The sequence below is a fragment of the Calonectris borealis genome, chromosome 1 (genome assembly GCF_964195595.1).
Source record: "Calonectris borealis chromosome 1, bCalBor7.hap1.2, whole genome shotgun sequence".
Lineage (NCBI taxonomy): Eukaryota > Metazoa > Chordata > Aves > Procellariiformes > Procellariidae > Calonectris > Calonectris borealis.
In genome coordinates, this window is record NC_134312.1 from 135,025,881 (window position 1) to 135,053,443 (window position 27,563).

The following is a 27,563-nucleotide window of genomic DNA, read 5'->3' on the forward strand; positions in this document are numbered from 1 at the left end:
AGACCGAGTTAGGCTGTTAGAAGAAAATACCTCCTTCTTCCAAGACGACATGTCTAAACAACAGGAAAAAGGTGAATAATGGGAAATTTAACTGTAAAAAAAAAAAAAAATTCAGAAAGGAGCAAAAAAAGTGCCTGTGAGGAATAACTTACTAAAGGCCTAAAAGCAAGTATCTTTTTCAAGTACATCACTTGCCAGTCTGCCAGGGAGATGAAGCCCTAGCAAGCAATGGACTGAAGGGCTCGGAATGCAGCTGGTGAAAGAGGTTCTCACATCAGAAATACTCTTCACAAGGAAAGAGTTAAAGTACAGCCTCAAATGCATGTGTGCATGTATGCATGTGCATATACATTATCAGAAGAGACTTAGCACTTAACAAAAAAAACTTTAAAAATGGCAAAATTCCTCAGCTATTAACTGTGATGTATAACCAAATTTATCTCTAGTAAAAGCTTGCAAATCTGACCAGTTCCTATAAAGAATTTCAGAAGACTGGGGAGATCCATGGAACTACTAGCAGTAGATTTGACTTCTGTATCAGTATGCACTGTAAGAAAGGATAGAAAGAGTAGAGATGCTTACATAGAGGCAGAGGCAGCACCTTTCGTGGAGACAAGTCTCAGATGTGAGGGAATACTGTGAAGGAGCAAACAAGTACAGCAAGGACAGCAACTGAGACCAGGCAATGTACTTGGATTTCCAAAATACTTGGCACAGCTCTAGGAAAGGCTCCGGAGTAGGACCGACATTGCTCAGCTTTTATAAAATGGGCATCTTCAAAAAAGTGAATTAATACTATCTGCAAAGAGTCACAGAGTGCATCATAGTATGTTGTTGTAAAAAATTCTATGTGCTATCTAGAAAAAAGTATACATAAAGGAAAACTGAACTCAAAAGCAGCTCTTGTAAATTTAGGGAAGTTGCCAAATATTTAGGAATATGCCAAAAAAGGCAAACCGAACACTCAGCATTATTAGGAAACTGGGAGAGAATCGTATGTTACCAACAAATGACCTCACATTCGTATGACAGAATAGGGAGCACCTGATGAGCTAGACAACCGACTTTCTAATGGAAACCCCGTTTTTCACACTGCACCCAATGGAACTATGGTAGATAACCTTTTGGAGACAGAAGGCACAAGCAGAATTCAGAGCAGGCAGCCACAGGCTCATGCCCCCCACCGTCCCATGCCCCCAAACCGAGGGCTGCTGGGCGAGCGCGGCCGGTGCAGCACTTGACTTACCGTTCTCCGCCTGTGCGGCTTGCGCCGGCTACCGCCAGTAACCTGCAAGTCATCGACCCGAGCCTGTAGCAGCACCCTTCTTAGGGCATTTCACTTGAACAATACGCTTGAACTCAAATTTCACATCTTTTAATTTTCATTCTTGAGTTTTCAAACAAATACAATGAGTTCAGTAGATCCAGTTAGAAGACATGAATACGTTAAAGAAAAACTCAAGAGTCCAATATATTAAGCATACTTATTTACTTAATCTATACAGAATCGAGTAGATAAAATTTCAGATTCACATTAGTGAAAAATCTCTACAAAATGTTTTTGAAAAGCAAAACAAAGACTGCCTGTTCATTTATCATTTTTCCTCATGAAAGCAGACATGGGTTGTAAAAATAAAGCAGTGTGTTTAGCACAAACTAGATTTCTGCATCACTTTTTTTCACAGTTATTTCCATCTACAGTCCAAAGAGGTAGATTTTCTGCAACACCTGAGAATTGAACTGTAACGTAACCAGGTGTAATGAAAGGAAGGACAAAACATTAGAGATACAGCCCTAACTTACTTGTGTACGTATACACATATTTGGGTCTTGCGTCACATATAATTTAGCTTTTTGCAGCTTAATCATGGTGAAACTGTCAATCAGGCCCCAGAGTTTTGACAATTAGACATACTTATTTCAGGCTACATCGGTTTACAGCCCAGGTTAAAGAGTTTATGGTAGTGGGAGAAAGGCATTAATACAAGTTTACTTAAAAACCCTACTGGAGCCAATTTGGCTGCAGACTGGCAGTGCAAGAGCCTGCTTTATGGCAGATCAGTTAAGAGTGCTGAGCTTATCCCTTATATAAATTTGTATTTAATTTTTTTTTTAAACAACACTCTAAGCAATGCATGAAACTGTACCGACTGGTTTCAGGAAGCAAAGTATAGCTCACCTTGGCCAGATAAGTTGATATGATATGGGTATGTTAAGGGTAGGAAAGAGAAAAGATATCCCCCATTTTAAAAGCCTTTCACTTGGGGCGTTCTGCTTTGTTTACATATTAAGTCAGTAACAAATATATTTGTATTGCTGTTCTATATATCTGTCATGTCTCTAAAAGCCCTTTAAAATATTCTTGCAGCAGGGTCCAAAAGTCCACTCTTGCCTCCATATAGAACAAGCACTATAGAAAGAATTGTTAAAGATACAAATGTCCAAATAATGAATTGTAAAAATAGAAAACTGCATGTTCTACCTTGCCAAGGGTATGATGCATCAGATACAAAGTTTTTCACTTTTCCTCAGGAAAATTACTTCATGCTTAGTGTTAGCTGAAAACCAGTTCTTGCAACAACTATTTTTTAAACAGTTTGATTCTATAAAGCAAGTAATTTGAAAAGCAGGTCTGAAATACTTCTTTCCAGTATTTTTTTATGCCATGATTAACATTTCAAAGCTCTGAGTCTAACTTGACTGACTGCTCATCGCTACCTTCTTTTCATTCCTGCATTGTGCTTGGACCACAAACACAAAACCCGCACAAATCTAGGAGAAAGATGGCCAGCTTCCATTTGCTCCACCATTTAAGAAATGTCAGTTTTGCACAGTTCCTCTCAGTGGTATGAGCTAAAACACATTTATCAGGCCTTACATAACCTTACTCTTTCAGAGACAGCTACATTATTTCAATGTACATTACTACAGGAAAAGGATCAGGAGCTCAGTGCAGCCTGAACATTCAAGTAATTTAGCCACTAAACTGTCAAGGGCAATGAGGGTGGGAAGCTCATTGAGAGATGTGCTTGGTTCAGAAATCCCCTCCCAAGTAAGTGCAAAGAACTTTAAGTACCAGAAAAGGCTACACATGCTCATATTTCTTAAAACGACAGCAACCAAAACTAGAAAGTAAATACATGGGAACGAAAGTTAAGGGTAGCTTGTAGTTATTTCACACATTGCCTTGCTATAAATAAACGTTGGTCCTAGTTTCTCTCAGGAAAAAAAGTCAAGATGTGGATATCAAATTTTCTAGGAAATCACTATATGGTTTAAGGTTAACAAGGGAGTGCTTGTGGTATGTTAGTGTAAGAATTTGAAGTACCATCTTTACCAGGTAACCTAACTGGGAAGGCACTCTGCCAACTGGTACAGCTTCGAGGTTGAGTGTGCAAGAATTCCACGTTGTACTTCAGGAAAAGTGTTTGAATCTACATGTTCAATTATAACCAGTATACGCTTAACTAACGCTTCAACACATTGCATACAAGGCTATTGGAGAAAGCCTATATGCCACGGACTTGCGTCTTCCACACCTATGGCAGTAAACGTCTATTTTCCAGCCCTTCAGATAATCCAGAGATTTGTCTAGACAGTAATGGATTTCTCTAGTCAGGATAACCACGTGATGACACACTGCAGCTAAGAGGGCAGAACGTGACCAACACCTGTGCAATAGGCTACACAACTGCAAAATTCCACTCAGTAACGTTTCTCACACATTTATATTTAACATGTTCACAGGTAGGGCAAATAGTCCAAACTAACCTTTACAACACAACCCTGAGAAGTCTGCAAAAAGTTGTACACCCTGTTTCACCAGCTGCAAAGTATGTATTTCAAAGCTGTTTTTTCATACCACAAAGTACATAAAACCCTTTAAACATATCTTTTACTATATTCTGGACCTTTACTTTTTCATTCATATATATATGAAAACATACTAGAGGGGAAAGCTGACATTTTTTTACTGGCCATTAGACATCCTTATGTAGATAAATTTACTGGAAAAATTGGTAATCTTTAGTATACTGAGTGGCAAATCAATGAACAAAACCAGAATGCTGTTCTTTAAACCAAAAAAGTGACATGCTGTCACTATTTTCCCCAGAACAATGTTATATCTGTACACGGTCTTCCATGACAGTGATTTGTGTTGTGGGAAAGAAACACACATGCATCCTTTTATGGAAAAATATTTTCTTTTAAAAAATGAGGCAGATGTGCAACACAGTTGTGGAAAATTTATAGTTTAAGCTATTCAAAGCTGCTATGCAGCTTCCTGTACCACATAAGTCCAGTAGTTCTAAGAAAATACAGATATGGTAGAAAAAGTAAGAAAATTTTCACCACAAAACCAATAGTTACCACCAACAGAGAAAGTTATACACAAAATATATCTCTCAATACAGTGTTTACACTTCATTTTAGTCTACAGATTCAGTGCCAGGAACAGGACTTGTTGGGACAGTCTTTTCAGAACTATTTGCCACACATGATTCCACATCAGGTTGGATTCCTTGTTCCATGTCAGTGGGAGTTCCCAGCTCCTCGTGGGAATTGAGTGTGCAGGACTGCAACACCTGCACAGCTAGATCCACATCTGCTTCTCTGAGAGAAACCTGCTCCTTAAGGACTTCCACCTTCTCATTCAGCTCGTTCCTTTCTGTCTGAAGGGCCCTGCATAGCTTCTCCAAACGCTCCAGTTTTATTTGAAAGCCCTTGTATTCTTTATCTCTTACTGTTTTCTGAAGGACAAAAGAAAATAAAAGCTCTGTGATCCAACTGATGTTTTTTTTTCTTAAATTACTGAAAAGAATCACCATTATTTAATCCTGAATATTAAGTCTTAATTAATCTAGCAGGTCAAATTCCAGCTGCACTAGAGCAAGTTTGCTCAGCATACTGACCACTACACTTCAGATGGTTTGTCTAAGCTGGAGTGGCAACAGACACCTTTCGAAACAAGCAATGAGAACTGTATAACTACATAATGCTAATTGTAAGTGAGGGCTGAGTATCCTGATATGAAGTCCCATAAAGCAGTTAATTACAACCCAAATAATGGCAACTACAGGGAGCAGAAGGGCATCCAAGTGGGAAATCTACAATTCAGCAGCAAAATCCAGGTCAGAAGATACCATGCTCATGGTTCTCCTAACCAGCTCCTTAAAAGAACAGAGAAGGATAAGCAGTGCTATAGCAGAACCTATATGACCTAGCGTGGTTTAGCAAGATCATACCTAATATACTTGAACTAGACATTAGACAGTATAGGCAGAACCGTATGCCTACGGCCTGTATGAAAACTGTTTTAGCTCCTCTCTTGCTGGACTACAATTAAGTAATGGCACCTTATGACCTCAAAAGCAGCAGTCATGCACAAAAAGTAACTGATCCCTTACGCACAGGTTATTTCCTCATGTCAGTCTTGTATATTTAAAATAGATTTCTATTGCAGCACTGATTGAACTTTGCTCAACATATTAAAATATAGTCAATTCATTCAGCTTGTATGATTTCATACACATTATCCCACCAATTAAACAGTAAGCAAGGAAAGATGAGGCTGAATTTTTTTTGTGTCTGAGTTTAGATTTATATAGCAGCTTTTTATTTTCCAATACCATTTACGCAACAGAATACATACAGCAGACAATCCAAGAAGAGGATACTGTGTATTATTTCCAATTCTCTAAAACTGAAAAACTGTATGAAGTTCTCTAGGATACAGACTCTAGTTTAGCCATACTGCTGCTTAAAAGATAATTACCTCTTCAGCCATTTGCAGAAGAGCCTTGTTGTTGTTTTCCCATTTTGTACGCCACACTATGGTTTCCTTTTCCAGTTTCTTAATCTTCTTCGTCATCTACAAAGGATAAAGGACTTAATTTTGTGGCTTGCATTGCAACGTAAGTAGGTTTACATGAATAATTCGACTTCTTAGTGTTACTTTCCAAGTCCAGTTTGAACAAGTTATTTTACAGAAAAGTCTTTCTGCACAAAATCAACCCCACAAATACAGATTCTGCATTCAAAGAAAACAAGATTGATTCTTAAAGAAACAGACTAGCAACCTTCAAGAACAACTAATAAACAGTTCCAGGAAAATAAATTTTAGAACATAAGCCAAAAAGACCGAGAAGTATTGTATGCCTTTGATAAAACACCGAAATTGGGATTTAGGTATTACGCAAGTATGTAAATAAAACAGAAAAAAACCCCATTTCTTTCCATAACATGACAAATTCTTATGCCCTATCTTATGATGCAAATTAAATGTCAAAATACTCCATATATTTTCAGAAGGCAAACACTGTTACAAAATCTAAAATGCATCCCACTAGGAGCATGCATTTTTGTATTACTTTTTATGAAACTCTAAGTAATCCTATAAGTACCTTCTCCATTTCTTGCCTGAAGGTTGTAAAGAGTTCATTACTTTTTGCCATGGTGGTCTGGAATTCTTCAAACTTATCCATGTAAAGAGAAAGCTGTTGGGAAAGAGGCAGGAACATTAATCTGTACAGCTGTATCCAAATACAAAAATATTAAGGTACAAGAGAAAATTAAACTCAAAATAGTAGAAGATGAACTTTTATCTTTTTTATACTATCCTACGATTTCCATTTGAGGACCATGCAGAACTTGTCTGAAAACATGCTATTCAAATTATATATGAAAGGAGAGTTCTATGTTTATAGAACAGTAATATATTCTAAAGAAAAAGGAATGTTATGCTTAATAAAATGTTGGAAGACATCACAGTTCACCACTATCTCATTTTTCCTTCCCCACTGGAAAAAAAAGTCTGTGGACTTTAATATACCGGAAATTCAGCAATGAGAACTGTATAACTACAGTTAGTGAAATTAAACTTAGAAAAGGCCTACCTTTCCACCTTAACCAGGCAAAGCTAACAACCAAGGCTGGGACAAGATAAACATGATTGATTCCAGATATCAAAATACACATTCACAATCTATGAAATCTGCCCAGTGAGCAAAAATCATGGAAAGTGAATATTGACAAGGAATTCATTTAATAGTGAAAAACATTACATTTTAACAAGTGAAGAGCATTAACATTCGATGACAGAAAATTTTCTTGCCCTGCACCACAAGGTCAATCATCAAGAAGTAACTGCAAAATATGTTAATTAACATAGTTTTTCCACAAAAAAAATAGGTTATGCTTCTTATTAAAACAACTTATACTATCAGTGTTGTGATTTGATGTTCTGAGAATACATGACCATTTACTAGTAACTCCTTACTCCATCTGAAGACTAATTCCTTCATTGGGGGTTGCAGGACAATACAATTCAGAGCACAGAAATATTGTATTTTCCTCTAATAGTAGACGAAATTTCATAACAGGAATTAGCCTACCTTGTCAACAGTAGATCATGACTCTACTATTATTGTGAATTAACTTTCTAGCTCATCTTATTCTACAAAAAAATCTGTTGGCCCCGGGAAACCACAACTATACCCATTGTTACTATTAAAAAGCATAACAAAAAGGCAGTGGGATTTTAAATAAAGGGTAACCAACTTGAAAAAATCATAAAAGACTAAGTGCAGCAAAAAACTACTTGGGAGAATTTGGATATTAATGAGTCTAAGTCATTGGACACTCCAAGGAGGGGGGTGGTGTGTATGCGATTACATTTAACTACATGCATACACACACACACTTTGAATATAACTGTTGGAAAGCCTGGAAAAGAATTAGGTACAGTAAGTGTGAAAAAAGGGCATGAAACAGAGCTTGCAAGGAAACTTAACACAAAACCTCACAAAACTGAAGCAGTAAGAGGTATACAACAAAAGGAATAGCTACTGCTTCTCAGATGCTATGATGTTAGCTGACCCTGCCATTTCTCTTTGCCTTACGTGCTGAGCTCACGTACGGCCAATGACTGCAGGTGATCCAGAACCACAGCACAAAAACTGGAGACCAAATCTCCACTCTCAGAGAGGATTTCGCTGTAGCATTTACAGTAAGAAAACAATTTGAAGATACTAATTTTTTGTGGACAGAGACACTCAGCTTTAGGTTACTAAACCTGAATAACTACAAGGATAATCATAACATTGCTTGCTCCCAACCCTCCACAACAGGATGGGACGGAAACAGTAAGGAGCAAATTCTAAAATCTGCATGGGTAAAAATCCCCACCCAAGTCTTTATAGTCACAAGGACCTCTCTGGTCCTGAACAGCTATAAAAAAGATAAAAATACCTTTGGAAGAGAAAACAACAGTTTCAGAGAAGCCAAGGAATGGTAAAGAAGTAGCCACAATGAATAGATTCTTAAGCTTTCATATATTCTAGTCTTCGTAATATTAACGCTATTAATTTAAAAGGATACTAACTCCAGGAATTCAATGTTTAGCACCTTCCAATAACAGTATACTCTCCAGATGTACTAAACAGCAAGTACAAGTCATCAAGTCTTTACAATTTATACATCACACTTCACTATTGAAGAGTTACCTACTGCAAATTAAATTTAAGACTTAATTAAAAAAATACCACGTACTTTTCACAAGTAGTATATTGCATCTGATGAATAATAACACGTAGGTTTTTTTTCTTATGTTGTGTTATGTTCACTACAATCACAAATCTCTTGGTATTTTTTTTCAGAACAACTGTTATTGAAGAGCACTCTATTAAAAAAATACCTGCTGCTTCAGCTGAGCTTCCTGTTGCTTCATCTGTTCACATTTGTGTCTGGACTCAGTAGCTTCTTTTAGCAGCTAAAAAAAAAAAGGAAAAAGCCACATAATGAAGAAAGTACTCCTAAGAATGGCTTAAAGAACTTGATTTATGATGAAAAATGAACAAAGTTTAACATCACCTAAGGGTTATTCAACCATGTTTTGTCACATGGGTTTTTCATTACTATACTATACTTTCACATATACGATTTAAAGCATGTGCTGGCATGCAGAAATTATTTTTATTGAGACATTTTTCTAATTGGTAGCATGAGTCAACCTTCCTATTTCTGTAGCAAGTTTGAACTGCTAAATTTATGAGTAGTTAGTTAATGAACTCTATGTAATTTATAACTGTTTTGTAACATCTCTAATTTATTTTCCACCTCCATTTCTCCAGTCACTAATATTACCTTTACGGACTAGTTCAATTTTGCTTCAACTTGACACCATTTTGTAGATTCATCTTTGAAGAGATTTTAATCAGCTTAATATTCCAAAATTATGTTTTAATAATATAGAACAATCCAACACTGGATGATCATTTTAAGATTATACAGGAAAAGCAAGGCTTTTGCCTAGAAGTTATAAATACACAGGGAGCATAAAAAAAATCTTCACCTAAGTATTACTTTTTAACTGGAAGCCAACTTCTTGGAAGACTGCAAGTAAATTGCCGATTATCAACACACAAATAAAACATTAGGCATAGTTCTGGGACAGATTGTTCAGAAGAGCATATGCTTTATTCTGCATTTGTTATTTCTTATAGCATAAAAACAGAAGTTACAACTACAAAACAGCAAGAAAGTACTTTTGGTGTTTCAGCTCAAGACATTTCCTAGTCTAAGAAAAATCTAAATGATTTTGAATCATTTAGATTAGTGAATGTGGATTCACATTAGTGAATGTGGATGTTAATATTGTAGGCATCATACACAAAACTTAAATCTCAGTCTTGATGTGGAAATCTATCCTAACTTCCAAAAGACAGTCTCCTCAGTTTGCTGTATTTGCTTTTAATAATTTGTTATTTCTCTTAACATAGATAGAATTCACTTACAAACTCCCTTTCTCGCTGATGTTTTTCCTCTGCTTCTTTAATAAGCTGGGTAGTTTGCTGAAGTTTGGCATCCACAAGTTGCTGCTGTAGTTCTTTATGTTTGAACACTTTATCAATATGCTAAAGGAAGAAAGAAAATCATATTAGTCAAACATAAACAGTGCACTGGTCAATTAAGATAAGTGTACATGTATGGGGAGATACATATTGTTTAGAAGTTTCATGCAAAAGAAAAAGCAGAAAAAGACTGTTTTACATGCTTTTTTCCTCCTGTTATTGCCATACATTACAGCTACACATTTTTTGTCTTTCACGGAAGCCAGATGCATATTTAACAAAATTGGTACAATACTGTCAGTCACTTCACACCAGGCGTTTCAAAAATGCTGTAACAAGTAGTCTACATCCTTTCTTCTGAAGTTGGTGTATCTACCTCTAATCCTAATTGTATTTTGTTACATCTAAAAGCTCTAGTCCTCATAATTAAAAAAAGCTCAAAAAGAGCAAGGTTTGCTACAATAGTTTATTTAGCTCATGAAATTCCACATATCATTGAATTTTGCAGTCTTACTTCCATCCGTAAAGTAGCATAAGGCAGCTTCCTACCTCTTTTCTTCCCCAAATTATCTCATGGTAGATACAAATATTCCATGAGCACAAAAAGGTGGGGAACTAGAGTCTACAGAGAGCTTTCTAACTGATCCGGATTTAAAAAAAAAAAAAAAAAAGAACAAAAACAGTTGTGAAATTATATTCCATACCTCCTATGCCAGCTAAAAACTAACTAATCTTAGCTGTAGAACTCCTTGAAGCTTAGTTCTCTCTCTGACAAGGAGAATTGGCTGTTTTCCATTACTGCAGCTTCGACTGGCTAGCTCACATACTGGTGCCAATTAAAGCTAGCTCCGTTAGCCCTAAAACACAGTCATTTCCATGACACCAGTCCAAATATATTCTTAAAGCGTAATAACTTATTTTGATTCTACGCCAACAAGAAGAGCTACATACACAAAGGAGTTCGCCAAAACACCCGAACCTTAATGAACCAAAACAAATAAAGACAGAGAATAACTCTTATACTCCTCCTCCCATTATAGCGTGAAATTATAATTCAGAAGAACTTCAAATATTAATACATATTTATGTTGGAAATAACCTTTGGAAGCCATTTAGTCCACTCAAATCAGGGTCAACTTCGAAGTCTGATCAGGTTGCTCACACCTTGCCCTGTTGAGTTCCAAATACCTCTAAAGACAGAGATTCCACAATCTCTGGACAACTTATTTCTATTTGACCGCTTTCACCGTGAAAGATTTTTTTCAATGCATCTTGAATTTAGATATGCAAAACAAGATAGGAAAGGCAGACAGTGGGCCAAACAGCTACTTAATTTTTCACAGTAGTGAAGCAAAAAGAATAATTTAAAATATATATACAATGGCTGTAAAGAATTAGGGTTTTTTCTCCCCTTTAAATAATTATCTGATCCTTACAGTCAAGGAACTAACAGAATCCCATTAGAAGCATAATGTAAGCACCTCTTCTCGCAATGCATACTGCTCAATGAGTTTCTTCAGTTTTTCCCCCAGTTCAATATTTTCTTGCCGGAGCTTGGCATTATGTATACCATGCTGTTCCAGTTGAGCCTGAATTTCATTCAGCGTAATCTGGAAGTGTGCAGTTGCTTCTTTCCGTCTTTCTTCTTCTTCACGCGCTTGCTGCATGTTTTCTTCCTTTTATGAGAGAATATCAATGTGTTCAAGCCAAATCATGCACCTTTTTCGTATTTTTTGAGTCAGAAACAATGGTAATAATTCACTTATGGACAGTTTCAAGTTCTGGAGTGCTAGAGTTAACATAAGCCACAATCATAATATGCTATGCTGACTACCCATATGAAGTGCACGGAATGAAGAACCTAGAAATTCCAAAACTTTCAGAGAATCTTGTCCTTACCACTACCAACATTACTCAGAGGCTGGTATTATAAGATGCTACATGAATACCTTTGCAAGCGTGAGGATTACCCAGATGTTAAAAACAGCACTAATACTATAATGAAATTTCCTACAGTAATCACAGGTAAGAATCTCTTCGCTCTCTTCCATTTCACTCCCATCCATTATATTATGACAGAATTAAGCCTTTTTTGATAACAGCAGCACGAAATGGTAGGGTATTTCACTTGTGCTATTTTTTCCAGCAGTCATCAGCACTGCTCCCAGAAACAAATATAGTAAGATCACATACTGCGAGTACTATGATCTATGAATCAGTTTGAGGGGAAAAAAAATCAGCAAGTTGAACTATCCCCACATTCTTTACCTTAAAATCAAATACACTCATGCCACATGCCACTCATCTTCTGCAGGTACGGGTGATGGGCAAAGTGGTAAGTAAAAAGCAGCAATCAATAAGTAAGACTTCCACCACCACGGGCAGTGTAATTTACGTAAATAAACTAACCTTCAAAGTCTTGTTATGACGCTGAAGCTCCCGACAGAGAGATTCCAGTTTACTACGTGCCAAAATGGCCTTGCTATGCTCACTCTGCAAGTGGACCTTCTCCTTCACAACTTGTGCTTGCTTCTTCTGCAGTATCTTCATCTGCTTTTGAACATTCCGGCTCTCCTCCAACTAACATTAGAGAGTATATTTATTAAATAAACATAGGTGAAACTATCTTTATGCATCTAGATGAGCAGACTGAACAAACTTTTAAACAATTCAGATGAAAGCAATGAAGTCAAATAATTTCATTAAGACCCCCAAGTTGATCTTAAAGAGAAACTCCCATCATCCTACAGACAATTCTAAATGTGTAAGGACAGAAGATGACAATATACAAATTCCAACTTAATAAACATTTGCCTTTGAGGAACAGGGGCCATGTACCTGTTGACCACAGGCTATCACCTTGCGATCAGCTACAGGGGTAGGACTAGTCCTCAGAAAGGAGGATGTGGCAGATACAATTAAAAGCCAACTGAAACTGGCTTTTCAACAAGTCATAACTTTTTCCACTCTCTTATCTGTAAGGTACACACATCTGTTTATCCAACAGGTCTTGTTTTTACTATCAAAATGAAAAACCCACTGAACTGTGTACAGAGTTCTTTCTTGTCAGCAGGAGCTCCTACCAAAGGAAGCAGTAATTGATACAAGCTTGTAAAATGCTAAGGTATTTCAGGAAAGAACAGATACAACCAGCAGCCCCGACAAATAGAGTAAAATACTGTTAAAGCTGCACAGCCCAGGCTTTGATGACTTAAGAGATCTGTAGTCTCAACCATTTAAAACAAAATTTTTATTCTATTTCCTTTTGACTGTTTAGATGGTAGATGACGGCGTTAAATTTTGTATATAGTGCTGACTTCAAAATCCATTCTATGAATACCTAGTGAATGGAAGTTTCTTGCATTATCTAGTTGAGAGTAAGTTCCATTACACAAGATTTTTGGGCTCCCCAAGAAACCATATTATTTAGAGTCTGTTCTACTGTAAAGAAGGTAACAATGTTAAGGGTAACACTGCTCCTTATTAGATAGTGCCTCAGCCTTGGGACACCACAGGAAAAGAAGGCTGGCAATGAGGAACATCACCATGACAGAGAAGAATACAATGCTGGTTTTCTGAAAGAGCTCAAAATAATGCTGAAGCACAGAAGAAAGAATAAATAAAGTTAAGGACCTCCATGACAACAGTACGTTAAATGTATATTTCATCTAGTTTAGAGAAAAGGAATGTTAAGGAAATGTTTTGATATCCAAACATAAAAAGCCCTTTTCTTGGGTGGCCAGAAAAAATACTTCAAACGGCTGTGCTGTTTGCATACTTATGAAACTTCAGGCCTGTAAAAGTATGCCAGTGTGAGACACACCACCAAGGATGCACACCTTCCTGCATCACAAATTGATCTCCTGATAGATTCCAAATTAGGAAAAAAAAAAATTGTGGAAGATCTTTTGCCAGGAGAGAGGCATTCCTACCTTTATTGTACAGTCCTTTTCATGAGACACCACTGAAAAACCTGACAGTGAGCTTTAAAGATGATGAATCTTTAAAAAAAGAAAAAAAGCATTGTAGGTGCACTGTCATAAACAGTTTAAACCTCTGCTGGCATTAAAGCTGATACCTATGCCAGTGGTTCACCACCACTATCATGAAGAAAAGAATGCATCTTAAAAGGAACACAACTAGATCCAACCTAAACTTTTTAAGGGGAACAGAGTACCTCTAAGACTCATTCAGCTAAAACGGAGCTGCTGTTACACCCGGACAAGTTCCCACCCAACTTCCCAGCAGTTCTGAGCATCATGGGGAAAGCAACTGGTTTTCTAGGATGGTGACTATCTGTGGACTGTGAATGCTTACTCTACCTACAGACTATGGATCCTCTCCTGGGAGAGGAAAAAACATAACATGAACACGTCTCTCCCGATTGCCAAGGTTCTTGAAGGAAATTACAATTCATTTGGTCTAGGTGTTCCCTAATTGTTTTGAGATCTTTCCTCCAACAAGAAAACTCAAAGTGAAGATGGTGCAGACTGTTTTCTTTCTGCAGAAGCGAGGAATTCATGCCAAGCTAGCTCCTCATGTAGGCCATCACCATCACCTCTGTGATTTGACATGGGAGCTGTTTGCTCAAATAGAAAAAGCATCACATGCACAAGCAATTGCTCATAAGAACTAACTCATTTACTGCATTTTTCTCTCACAATATCAAAGCTCATTTTTAAATGGGCTCCCCATCCTTAAGTTGCACTATGGAAGTACTATTGTTTCTCATTTAAATGAAAGTGACTTCTTAGAGAAGCTGCTGGTTTTGAAGCAAATTCACTCATGTGAACAAGAGCGGGCATGTGAGAGAGAGAGCAAGGAAAACAAAGCAAAAACATAACAGACCTCCAAGGAGGACTCAGGATTTCCTAAACAGAACTAATTTAAGTCTATTCTTAAGTAATTAGTATTGCCTCTGCTAGCTCATCCTCAAAGCTCTGGAGACATCATTAACCTCAAAGGAAAAATAAATTTATTTCAGAAGAGTTATGCCATGCTGTGCAGCCATTATGTCATTTTCAGAAACATTTTCATATATAATACACTTGACATCTACAGAAGGCAAATCTTATGCTTTTTTCAAGCTATTAAGTTATCTCTTTAGTTTTGCATTCATTTTATATCTACAAATATGGTGGGAAAACACACACACACAGTATTTCCAGTCTTTCCATTCTTGTCTGTCCCTGACTCAAGAAGACCAAGTGAAGCATTTTTGTCTCCAGGCACATTCTGAAAAGTCAACTTATGAGCATTCCCCCCCCCCCAGTTTTGCCATTAATTAAGTTAGAAAATAAATTATCATTTCTCCTACTTGGGGTGGGAATGCAATTTATGATCTATTACTGCTAACATTTTGCCTTTTTGGTTTGTTACTGAAGAAATGTATACTTTTCTATCCATTCCTTTGCATGATCAGAAAGCACAAAGCAAAATTAAACCTAGATCTTTCCAACTTCCCCTACCCCCCAAAAATCACTAAAGACTTAAGTATAACTGAACTTTGTTTTTCCAAATCTCGTTATCACAGTATATTCTTTCCCTTTATCCTAAAGGGTATAAGTTATAAAATGCTAGCACAAAAGCATTATCAACGGACAAAACGTAAGAAAATAATTAGTCCCAAAAGAAACTCTTAGCTTTTCTGTTAATCCTAATGTTATGCTTCAGCACCAAGTTATCAAAAGGTTATCATAACCTATTTTTTCTTTGGATTTAGGCAGTCATGTAGAAGTGAAATGACTACATGCAAGTTTGGCTGAAGCAATACTCATAATAAGCCTGAGTTCTTTTTTTTCCTACCAACACAGTGAAACATTCAAAATTGTTAACTGTCCTGTATTAGGAGTTCCTGCATTCCACAGTTAATATTAACACATGAATAACTCCTGCTATCTTTACAAATTACTTACCAGATCAGCATACTTCTTGCACAAAGCTGCCAGCTTTTCTTCTGGAGTAGAAAGTGTGTTCAAGGCTTGCATTAATAATAGCACTTCTTTTCCTATGAATTGGATGAAAGACAACCATATTGAGAAAAAACATACCAGAAAAGCAGCCTCTTTAGAAGTAAAATATAGAACCATGAGAAATTAGTGTGAATTAAGTTGTTCTGTGGTTTGATAGCTGCATAATCCAAACGGATGACAAATGGGAAGTTATCACAGTAAGAATAGATCTGCCTTGCCTATGTGCCATTATGCAACTTGGATAGCAAAAGTTACTTTAATCTTAAAATCCCCAAAATATTTTTGTTTTATAACTTATAATAGCACAGATAAAAAGAAAAATTGGAAAGAGTGAAATTTAAAAGGTTAAGTTTTGCTAATAAAGGATATTCACACAAGTGGTCTTAATAAGCCTTTGCCATTTAAATATCAGCACTGCTTTGGTAGCATTGAACACCGCAATCCCAAATTCAAAAGTTAATCCAACAACCAGACAGTTAAAAAAGCTGATTAGTGATTACCACATTATTATTAAAGTTCCTGTAAAAACAGCTTTACCAGCAGAAGGGTTCTTACATATGCATTAAGAACTGTCTTTTCCTAAGCAGAAGTACACATTTTCTCAGAATATCCTGTTAAAGATGACAAGTTTTGGCTACAAAGTAAACTTGAGACAAGACAGAGAAAATGCATAGCTATTTTACAAAAATATTAAAGCCATTTAAAAATCAAAATGCCAAAGAGAACATACCCAAAGTTTTCTCTTTGTGTTTTTCACCCTCTGGATCTTGTTGGCCATCAGGTGGATCAGTACGGGCTTCTTCTCTCCCAGGAGTCTCCTCACGAGACTCTTGAGAGCAGCACATGGACTCCAGGTGCTTTCTGTTCTTTGTGATATATTCAGCTTCTTCCGATGCACCCGTGTTTTCCAGGCCGTAACAGTTGGACTGCGCATGCTGCAACGCTGTATCAGACAACTCATTGCACTTGCTGTTCACCAGCTGATCCTGGTTATTCATTCCCACCTCCTGAGATCCAGCTTCTTCCATTGCACCACCAACCAACTTCAGAAGGGAAAGGAAGAAGTGGAAGTGAACAGTCAAGCAACTGTATTTAAAATGAAAACTTCCACCTTTCTTTTGCATGGACAAATAAGTAAAATTCCACCATTACTCAAGTCGATACTCACTGTTGTTAAGACAGATATATAAATAACAGTACACAGAATGAGCCTAAAGAGTGATGAGGAAAACAGCACACAACAGCCCAAAATGTTAATTACTCTATTATGAAACAACTTCGATACCTTGTCATTGCAGAAATGTTTATACTCTAGAAATTAAAAGTTCACATGGAAGTCTGTTCTTAAAGCTCAAAACTAATGGGCTATCATCTCTGCTGTTAAAGCACACATTCTTAAATGAAAACATTTCTCCCTCGTAGTTCTTAAAAATGTAACTCACAAATTAACACTAAGTATACTAAATCTAAAACCTAGCAAGAGTTTAGCCAGCTTTATGTACTGTTATTTGAAGAATAAGGTACAGAAATAGAGACAGGAGAACACCATTATTAAAAACAACTTTATCACATATTAGTTTGAGAAAACTGGAAGATACCAGTTTTAAAATAACTCAAGAGACATAGTCCAAGAAAGAGGGGGAAAAAATCATCCTACTAGGAAGTCTAAAGAAATCCACAGAAATACATTGTTTCGATAACATACATAGGGTTAGAGTTTAAACTACTTCAATTGATTTGGAGAAAAATCTGTTGGTATTACAAGAATGATAAACAGGACCAGGAGCACATCCATTTTCGAAATGTTAAAATTCACATCTATGAAATCATAAAAAAAAGTGAGTATTAACTGGCTTCAGATTTGGAGTCTTACTACCTATGATTTTTAACAATATATTATTTCTGCTCAATTAAACAGAACTTTCTCAAAAGATTTCTTAAACCCCAAAATGTTCAATCATTTAACCAAAAAGTTAAACATCACCAGTTGTTTTAACACTGCAGTGATATGTCCATATTTTGGAGCAGAATACCTGTTGATAGCACTCTATAGCTTATTAAGCTACCAGACTCCCCTCTTAATCACCAGAACAACATTCTCAATTTCCAGAAACATTTAAGGCTGATGAGAACTTCAAGAATGTTTGATTGGGTGTTGTTTTGTTACACTACAGAGGCTGGGACTCAGGACAGTACTTGGAGATGATTGGGGATTTCCATTTGCAATCCTACCACACAATATGGACACATAGTTAGAAGTATGATAAGCAGAGGTGAACCCACTTTACTGCCAAAGTAAAGTGATCATTCTCATTGATTTATTTTCAGTGAAAGTAAATTTCCTTAAAAAGTCACAAGGAATTATAAAAACAGGGCTTGTTTATACATGCAGAGTTATGCTGTTTAAATACAAATTAATTTCAGATTATCTTATATTTTAATATTAAAAATTGCTAATTCTTAAAGCCAGGAGTTTGCACTGGATTTTATACTATGTACAGATGGACCATTTTCCTCTTCAAAAGGAATTAGCCAACATCAAAGGAACTCAGCCAACACTAATAATATATTGTGAGATATATTTCAACTCCCAATTTGTTCAGCATGCTTGGAAGAGTTATTTAAAAGTCATTAAACAAATATGCATTAATATTGTAAAAAAACATAACAGCTTAGTTGTTCTCTATACTTGAAGCAAGTCTCTTGCTTTAGACCTTATCTCAAGGCAAATTCATTCTTGAGAAGATGGAATTAATACATTCACGAAAGACAATAAGCTTTTTAACTGCAAATAATCTGTAGAGACATTAAGGAGCAACTTTTGACTTATCAAGGAAGATTCACTTTGCACTGCTCTTTACAAGTGTGGAAATGATGCACCTGCTTTATGGACAAATATAAACACACTGCAGTTTTATCATTCTCCAACCATGTCAGACAACATATTTGATAAATGCCTGAAAAGGTAATGCAGTAATAGAATTGCTGTAACAAATAACCAACCCCAACATTTAACAGCTGACTTTTTAGAGCTGTAAAAATGCATATTTTTTTTTCCTTAGATTGTCTTAAACTGTGGGGCTTCTATTGGCATGGGAAAGGCTTACCCCTCCAAGTTTAGGGTCAGCTAAACAAACAAAAGATGCTTCTTAAAAAAGGACAAGAGATGTGAAAACAGCAGAGCTCACTTAACCTTTTTGTAGGTACCAACGGTACCAAACCATGGTACAGTTCTTCTCTAAAAAACACAATACAGAAGCTGAAGATACTGTGTCACATTACATTGACAAGACAGGAAAGATCAGAGGTATCTGAACACAATACATTAGAAGAGTAGAGTACAACTGCAGCACCAACACAACAGCTGAAACTTGCAGTTTTTCCATCACACAGAACATGAACTTCCGATTCAGGTACTTGTGCCTAAGAAGTCTGGCAAAAAGTAGGGAAAGTCTGCTCTAAACTCAAAGTTTCTGGTTTGGCACTGTATTTCCAGACTTTCTGAAATCTATAAACAGACTCAAAATTTTTTTTTGGAAAGCAGAGCACAAAATTGCCAGGAACTCCAACAAGCAGCTGAGGCGGCCTGACTGGCTGCAGCTGTGGTTACACATTGAACAGCAGCAGTGCCCAAACAGTTCTCTTGCTATCATTTCATTCCCCTTTTTCATACCTGCTTCTGTTGTGCTAGCAACGACATTCGTGCAACTTGTTCTAACACAGTTTATAGCCAGATCAGTACCTCAACCCAGTTCACTGCACAGCAATAGGCAATCCTGCCAACCAGAAGTGCTAGCACGGTGGTTGGAAAGAAGCCAAAGCACGAGAGTCGCTAAAAAAGTCAGTCTAATCACAGCCAGAGCACAAGGAACTAAACAAAAAATACCTTATCCTCACCACAGGTACATAGTTAACACTGACTACTGAGGTACTGGAACACCGTCAGCAAGGCGATGTTCATGAGAAGCACTGCTTCAAATTTAGACAACCCAGAAATTTTCACTGGTTTTCATCTGAGAAAATCCTGCCATTTCTGGGGAAAAAAAAGAACAACTACTGGCAGGGGCATACATGTGACCAGAAAGTCATGAAATGCCCACCTCTGCTAGCAAACCATCATACTAACCTAAACACCTGTCAATTCAGAGCTGGCAATTTACATGCATATTCCAAAGCATTTGGAAGTTTCACAGAGTCAACACCACCACCTCATTAATTCAGCAGAGCTTTTTGTAGAAGTCAAATTAGATGTCAGTCCAATTCTTCACTGACAATTTCTCAACTCTGAGTATTCTATATCCTTCGTCAAAAAACCCACGAGGATTTTCAGAACTTCAGACTTATTCTCCAAAATCTAACAGAGCAGGTAGAAATAACCTATCAGAATACTGAATTGAAGAAAAAGGTTTTTGTACAAGTGTCTTGTACATCTCAAATATATTTGAAAATAATACCAATAGTGAAAAAACTACAGAACTTGTCAAAATTCTTTTGGTTTTCCAGTGAACATGGAACAAATCCAAGCTTACTGACAAGCAAGCATGCTCCCTGCAAAACCAAAGCTCAGTGTGGCAGCAGACAGTTTTTGTAATAATATCCAATTTTCTTAGCTCAAATACAATTAAAAATTGGTGACCACAGGCTAGAACACTGTATTTAAAGAAGTGGTTCTACCAGCAGCTAGAACAACCTGATAACATACAAAAACAACTAAAACAACCCTAGTTAAATTCTATCAAGTTGTAGTCTATAAGTTCTAGCAAAACTGACAGTAGTGGCATGACATACTAAAATTCTAGTGTGTTTAACCTAGATTAGAAAGTGTTTGTTCTTCATTTTAAACAAAGAAGTCTGCTATTGCCTGACAGGGGCCACAAACACTAATAGCTAGATGACTTCCTGATTATGACTAACAAAGAATTTTCTACATTAGCTGTCACTTTAGATATTAAAAACATAACCAGAAGTCTAAACAGCCTTCTTATATTAAATTCTATTCTTAAAACACTTTAATTACAGATAGTTTCAGATTTGATCTGTATCAAGCTTCAAGTTGGAGTATAGCAATAATAAACATCACATTGAGAATGTTAAGTACTGAACCGTACTAGTATCACTGAAATTGCCCCCCCCTTACTGAGGCAATGGTCAGAACAACCCCAACTATTACCTCTATCTTTTCAAATGTGTGCTCAGACAAGTGAACTTCTCAGTTTAACATTCCAGCCAGAACAGAGCACTTCCAGCAGCACATTGTATAATAGCGCTGATTCAGTACTGACCGAATAAAAACAAAACAAAAACCACCCCAAAGACCTTCTACTGAAATCACCAATACCTTTTCTAGCTGCTACCATGCTCTCTCAGCTTCCAGCTGGCGTCCAACCTCCAGCTTCTAACCAGCTTTAATGATAGGTGGCTTATAATCTGACAGACCAGAATTAGATTGTTATATACCTTGAAAGATTTTCAGTGAGAGACAAAAAGAGTATTTTGCACAGATAATGTGCCACTTCATAAGATCACAAAATTATTTATCAAAATTCAAAACTCTACTGTTAAAAAAAAATAAGATACTTGCCACCTACCTAGCTGTGAAACCAGCTATTATAAGACACTGACATTTCTGAATAAGCGTATCATCTTCAAGCTATTTAAGACAGAGTTACAGGCCAAACAACTTGAGGATGCCTGTACGAAAATTACTGGTAACTTCGCTTCTGCTCACCCCAAAGTTTTTGTTCAGTCTTCTGCTCTGTTCTCTCAACCTGTACCTTGATCAAAAAAGGTGCACATCAGGAAAACTCTACCTTACTTCATATCTAAAAGGTGCGAGTACAAGATAGCCAGTTTCATAAATAGGATACCTATGATCACAAGAGCCTAAGCCAACTTTACTTCAAACAGCACTGCTTCAGTAACATGCGCTGCACATAAGGACAAAACAGACACCTGGGCAGAACTTATCCCATCATGCCAACATGTATCATGAATGGACTTTTTTTTTGTTCTAGTACCTACAAAAGACTAACATACAGTGCTACTTAAAATATACTGTACTTATTATTGGTACTATGTGTACTTAAGTACCTGTATTTTATACTCCTGTGCATACACACACTCAATCTTTACCTAAAACACCTGAAAACACCTCTCTGTACCTCTTATTAAAAGAAACCATAATTAGTAGCTACACCAACATCCTTTTTTTCCTATATGTTAGCAAATTACCTAAAAAAAAAAAGCACTTGCATTAATCTATCAAAACACCTCCTACATTCCCCATAGTAGCTGTTGGCCCGTACTGTGAAGACACTCTTACAGCCTTAGCCTTTGGAATTGCTAATACTTTCAAAAAATATCCTGGAAGCTCTACAACAAACACATGTACAATAAACAGATTTTCAGAACTGTAAGACAACCTAAGTATACAAGCAAATAAGTAATCATTTGCTCAGCATCAGACTCTAGAAAAGACCATTTGAGTAACATTGTTCAGCTGACTACATTTTCAAACTTATCGCACATGCAGCTGGACATAAAAGCCTTATATCCTTTACCCTGACCAATTACATAAAAAAAATTGTGGCAAAAAGTATGTCATGTTTACCATACATGTTTATGGTTAATAACAAATTTTAGGCTTCCTGCATCCCAGCCATTTACTTTTACCTGCTAACACAGGAAAACTTACTTTGAAAACACGTGTGTAATATACTTTTCCTCAGTGCAGATAATCAAGACTTCATTTAACATAACTGTATTGTGATGAAAAATCAGTCATTATTGGTAGTAATTTTATTCATGACTGCTCCATAAAAACTAGCATTTTGGGATGTCACAAAATTTGGCTTTGAATTTTACAGCAGGTGCACCTTCATCTACTGGTCTAGACACAACAGTTCAGGTGCTTGTGACCGCAAGACTAGCCTATTAAGGTTATTTCTCCATGCAATACTTCTCTGTACTGTGCTCACTGACCTAAATGATCATGCAGTCTAATTATAGCTTTCTGAAAACCTGTGGCCTCTGAGGTGGCTTCCCCACTGAACTAAGATCTTAATTGTGAGATCAGAAAGTCATTTCAAACAAACATTTCACCCTGTTCTGTCATTACATTAAAAATTATGTTCTATGCACTCATTTATCTACTTTCAAAATACTGGACTGAGGCACCTGCAGTATTACTCATCGTTAGTTTCAAAGCACTGCAAGGTTAGAAGTCCCAACACAGCAGGAGGATGATGAAGAAATATCTACTTTGGAAATCTGTATTTTATCTTTATAAAAGTCAATACAGAGTCAATGTTAATAGAATTCCACTACTAATACTGCTGGCCTTCTATTCAAGATACGGTCTTTTGATAATGGTTCAGACATTTATGTTCTCACATGACCCCTGCTTATGGTCCTTACTTTTTTCTGTTACCCTTTCCGTACTTCTTGCTCTGTCTTTCAGTGGCCTTATGACACAGAAGACATCCCTGCTTTTAAAAATAGCTTTATTTACCTCAAACATAACCTCAAAGGGGGGGGAAAAAAAAAGAGGTTGGGTTTCTATCATTTTTCTTCTCTGTGCTCTGAAAAAAGATTAGAAAGATCTCTTCCCTGTTTTAGCTTAAAACATTAAAAAACACTTCCTGTAATTCTAACAAAAATCTCACTGGAGGAACCCAAAGCTTAAATGGAAACTTTCAGTGCACTTACATGCAGCGCAAAGTGCTGCACATTTCACCAGCCCTTTTTTAATGCAAGCATTTGAGACAGGTGCTAATTAAGAAAACATTTAATATAGCATGAATCACTTCCGCCAATGGGGTTTCACTTCCTCTTTACTATAAACCTAATAGTTTTCTAGTCATCCACAGTACGTTTCTGGATAAAGCAGGGTAGACAAGTTCTGAATTCCCAATCCAAACAGGTCGCAAGGAACCTAAAAATAAAGAAGCTCCCGTGTACCAAGGCAAGGGGAGGGAAATCTGCAAGAGATTGCTGAAGAATTTTTAATTGACAAAAAAGTACAAAGTAAAAATTGCTTAATATTCCCTGCCACATTTCACCTTTTTAAAAAATTAAATTCCATTTGACTGTGGGTATATAAAATAATATGGAGATGCTGTTTGTTTGGTTGGTATATTTTTTTTTAAAACATCATCATCTGCTTTCATAGCAGACACCAAAGTTACTTACAAGCCACTTCCTAGTAAAAAACTTCGTAAAACACAGAGCAGAGGAGATGGTTTTCCATTGAGCTCCACAGCCTCCTAAATCTCTCTCCAACAGCCAAAATAAACAACCACCGCCACAAAGTTACTATTTCTGGGATGTCATTATCCTTTATATCACAGAAAAAAGTTACCACAAAAAGCCACTTGAATTTATGCAAGGACGCGGGATGAGATACCAAAGCGGCACATGAGATTACCAAGGCAGTTCTGTCACGTAAGACACTGTGCTGGTGATATTACGTACAGTAAATGAAATACAGCACGTTTTAAGTCTTTGCTGTCCGGTGCCCAAGCACACATATTTTAGGCTTTTCCTACACGGACACGCAACCAGAAGCGCCTGTGAAGTCACCGCGGACACCAGGCCACCGTTGCTTTCAGCGTCGTTTCGGCAGAGGAAGGGAAAAGAGAGAAAAGGCTATTTTTACCTATTATTTCGGAGGGTAAGGGAGCACTGCGGCCGCCCCCGCACGCCCACCGCGCCGTAGGCAGGCCGGCAAAGCCTCCGCTCCTGCCCGGCGCGCCTCGCACCTCCGCCGCCACGACGCTCGCACCGGCCAGCGCCAAGTGCCGGCAGCGGCGCCGGGGCCGCCCGACACCACCGGGCCGCGGCCCCTCCGCCGGCGGGGGACAGGCGTGGCCGCCCGGCGAAGGCCCCCTGCGAGGCTGGCGAAGACCCCGGCCCGCGCAGCGGCGGGCGCGGAGGCACGGCGGCCCCCCGCCCCCCCATACCGGGCCCCGCCACGTGCCGCTGCCCCCAACGGCCCGCCGCGCGCGCCAAGCAGGGGCCGCCCCGCCCCCGCCGCGCTCTCCGCGGGCGGCCAAGCTACCCCCCGGCCCCACGGGGCGAGCGCGGCTCCCCGGGGGCGACGGCGAGACCCCCCCCGACACACACCCGCGGCTGCACGGACGGGTCCGGTCCCGGCCGAAGCGCAGCGGAGCGTGGCCTGCCCGGCGCAGGCTCCCGAAAACGGGGGAAGCGGCGGGGGCGCTGCCTGCCCCGGTCCCGAGCGCCCAGGCCGGCGCGCGGCCGCGGAGCGCGGAGGCCGCATGGGGACGGGGGAGGCGGGGAACGGGGCGCCACAAGCCGGCGGGGCGGGGAGGGGGAGCGCCCTCCCCCCGGGCCCGTCTGCGCGCCGCCTCACCTCCGGGCTGTCGCTGGGGGCCGCCGCCGCCGCCTCCTCCTCGTCGCTCTGGCGCCGGCTCCGTCCCGCTGCCGCCGCGCTGCCGTTGCCTTCTCCGCGCGCTGCCTCCGCTCCGCGCGTCGCCATGATGTGACGGCAGCATCCAAACAAGCTGCCGAACCAAGGGACACCGGAACCTCTCCCTGCGGGCCCGCCCCTTCTCCCGACGACAGCCAATCGCCGTGCAGCCCTCTGCCCCACGTGAGAGATTTGCGCCCTCCCTGCCCGCCGCGGCCCCAGGCGCTGCCGGGGCGGGCGGAGTGGAGGAGTCACTCGCGGGCTCCCCGGAGAGAGGCGGACTGCACTTCCCAGCGTGCTTTGCGCAGCGGCGCAGCCGCCCGGCCCCAGCATGCACTGCGCGGCTCCCCTGCGCGCAGGCCGGGAGCCGTAGTCTGGCCTGCCGCGGGGTGTGCCGGGAGATGTAGTCCCGCCGGCGTGGGCCGAGGGGCGGGGGGCGCGGCGGGAGGTAGGGGAGCGGCCGCAGCCGTACGGCATCATTAATGGCCGGTCCTCGAAGGAAGCTCTGTCCCCTCCCTGCCACGAGTTTTTTTCCGCCTTCCTTGTCGCTATTGCTGCGTTTGTCATCGCTTCGGAGACGCGGCCAGCTCAGCGGCGTGGCCGTGACAGGGGGTCCGAGCGTGGGGTGGTTCCCGCGGGGCGTCCTTGGGTGGCGGCTGCGGTCGGCGGAGCCGCTTCTTCTGAAGAAAGAGTAGGACGTCTGTGGGGAAACCGAGTTGCGCAAGGAGGTTTGGCCCGCAGCTGCTTGGCAGGTGTAGCCGCGGCCAGGGCTGCAGATCCAGCGTCCTCCCAGGCCGGCACAGCTGGAGGAGCCACTTGGCGCCCTCAGCCCTTCTTGGGAAGATGGCGACGTGCTGCATCCCTCGCCTCAGCCAGGCCTGTCTCCTCCCCGCGCGGCTCCTGCTAGTAGGAAGGCAGCTATGGGTTTAAGGATTGCTCCTCGAAAGAAGGGATGACACCATGTGTCGAAGGAAAGAATGAAGCTGCAGAGGCACACGTGCAGTCCTTTTTACCCACCGCCAGTTGCATGTGCACATGTGGGCCTTGGTCTTCTGGTGGACCGCTGTAGAGTAACTTAAAACTGATGCAAGAAACATCTTGGAAATACATATGTTTCTGCTTGCCAGGGAAATAAACTTAACCTCTTCATAATATGAGGGGAACCTTTATGTTCTTTTATGTAGTTACTGAACAAAAATATCACTCTAAGCCTCCCTAAACACTTACTACTTCAGAGAATAGGTAGAGTGGATATTTGTGTCGAATAAATTAGGTTCTGTGAGGCAGTACCTGCTTAAATTATTTTGTCCTTACAGCCTAAATCTATATTTACCAGAACTATTCAATTGCTAATTTCAAGATGAAAAATAATTTCATTTTTCATTTTGTAATTTCATAATTTCATCCTGGTCTTTAGATGGAGTTTTTTTCACCCAAAATAACACTTGTTTTTTTACAAACATGCATAATACTGATACAATTCTTGCAAAAAGAAAAAAGGGCAGAATTTTGATGCTTTAAGATTTTTCCCACGCATCCCTTCCAGTTGAGAGTAGCAAGAGATCCATGCAAATATGCTCCGGTTGATACCAGGAAGGCTCGTGCAATCCTTGAATAGGGCTTTTAAGATTACTTTTAATTTCTCCCAAGCATTATTTGAAAGTGTATATATATAGTAAAACATAAATTACTCTTATGCCCTCCTTCCCCTCCCCGATAGGCACTTTTTGGAATAGCAGGAAGTTTAATTACAAATACGAGCTACTTTGAGAGAGAATGGAATAAAGAAGCACAGAGTTCTTGCTGGCTGTAAGCCTCTACCATAATAAACTTCATTATAAGGCCTATTTTGGTGAATTTGGGTGCCTGAGAGGTTAGCACACATTGTGCAGCAGAAGCAGGCATGAGGCCATTCCATCAAGAGGAACAAAAGTTTTCTTCAAAAACTACCAGATGTTAGAGCAGTAACAGCTGGAGAGAGTTTTCCAGCAGTAATTTTCACACTTGAACTGGCAGGGTTTTTTTTTTCTGTTGATACAGGGACACAGATCAATTATAATCATTTTGTGAAGAAAGATGCTGCTTCCTAGTAAGTAATTTTTTACAGAAATTTAGGTTGTTTTGAGGATAGCTGCTGCAGGCATAGCGAGAGAAGTACCATCAGCTTCCAACCTCAGTCACAGATCTCTGGTGCACTGATTGCTTCCTGTGCTGTTGTCCTCTGAAGAACACAAACATGAAATTGAACAAAATAACTACTTTCAGTATTTTCAGCTACATTTATGGTTCTCTCCCTATGTGTCTCTGTTG

At 39.2% G+C, this 27,563-nt stretch overlaps 1 protein-coding gene across 2 annotated transcripts; it reads right to left on the reverse strand.

Moving 5' to 3' along the window:
* Positions 1-1,359: 1,359 nt before the first annotated feature.
* Positions 1,360-25,601, reverse strand: TXLNG (taxilin gamma). 2 transcript variants are annotated; one of them, XM_075175529.1, is made up of 10 exons: positions 25,197-25,601; positions 16,554-16,866; positions 15,767-15,858; positions 12,261-12,431; positions 11,333-11,527; positions 9,795-9,914; positions 8,696-8,770; positions 6,405-6,497; positions 5,777-5,872; positions 1,360-4,751 (listed from the first exon to the last, which is right to left on the reverse strand). In XM_075175529.1, exons 1-10 carry the CDS (start codon positions 25,584-25,586, stop codon positions 4,431-4,433), a joined length of 1,866 nt encoding a protein of 621 aa, XP_075031630.1. In that variant the 5' UTR covers positions 25,587-25,601; the 3' UTR covers positions 1,360-4,430. The 2 variants fall into 2 exon arrangements, with proteins under 2 accessions (XP_075031630.1, XP_075031639.1); XM_075175538.1 differs by lacking the exon at positions 25,197-25,601 and adding an exon at positions 24,296-24,316.
* Positions 25,602-27,563: the final 1,962 nt, after the last annotated feature.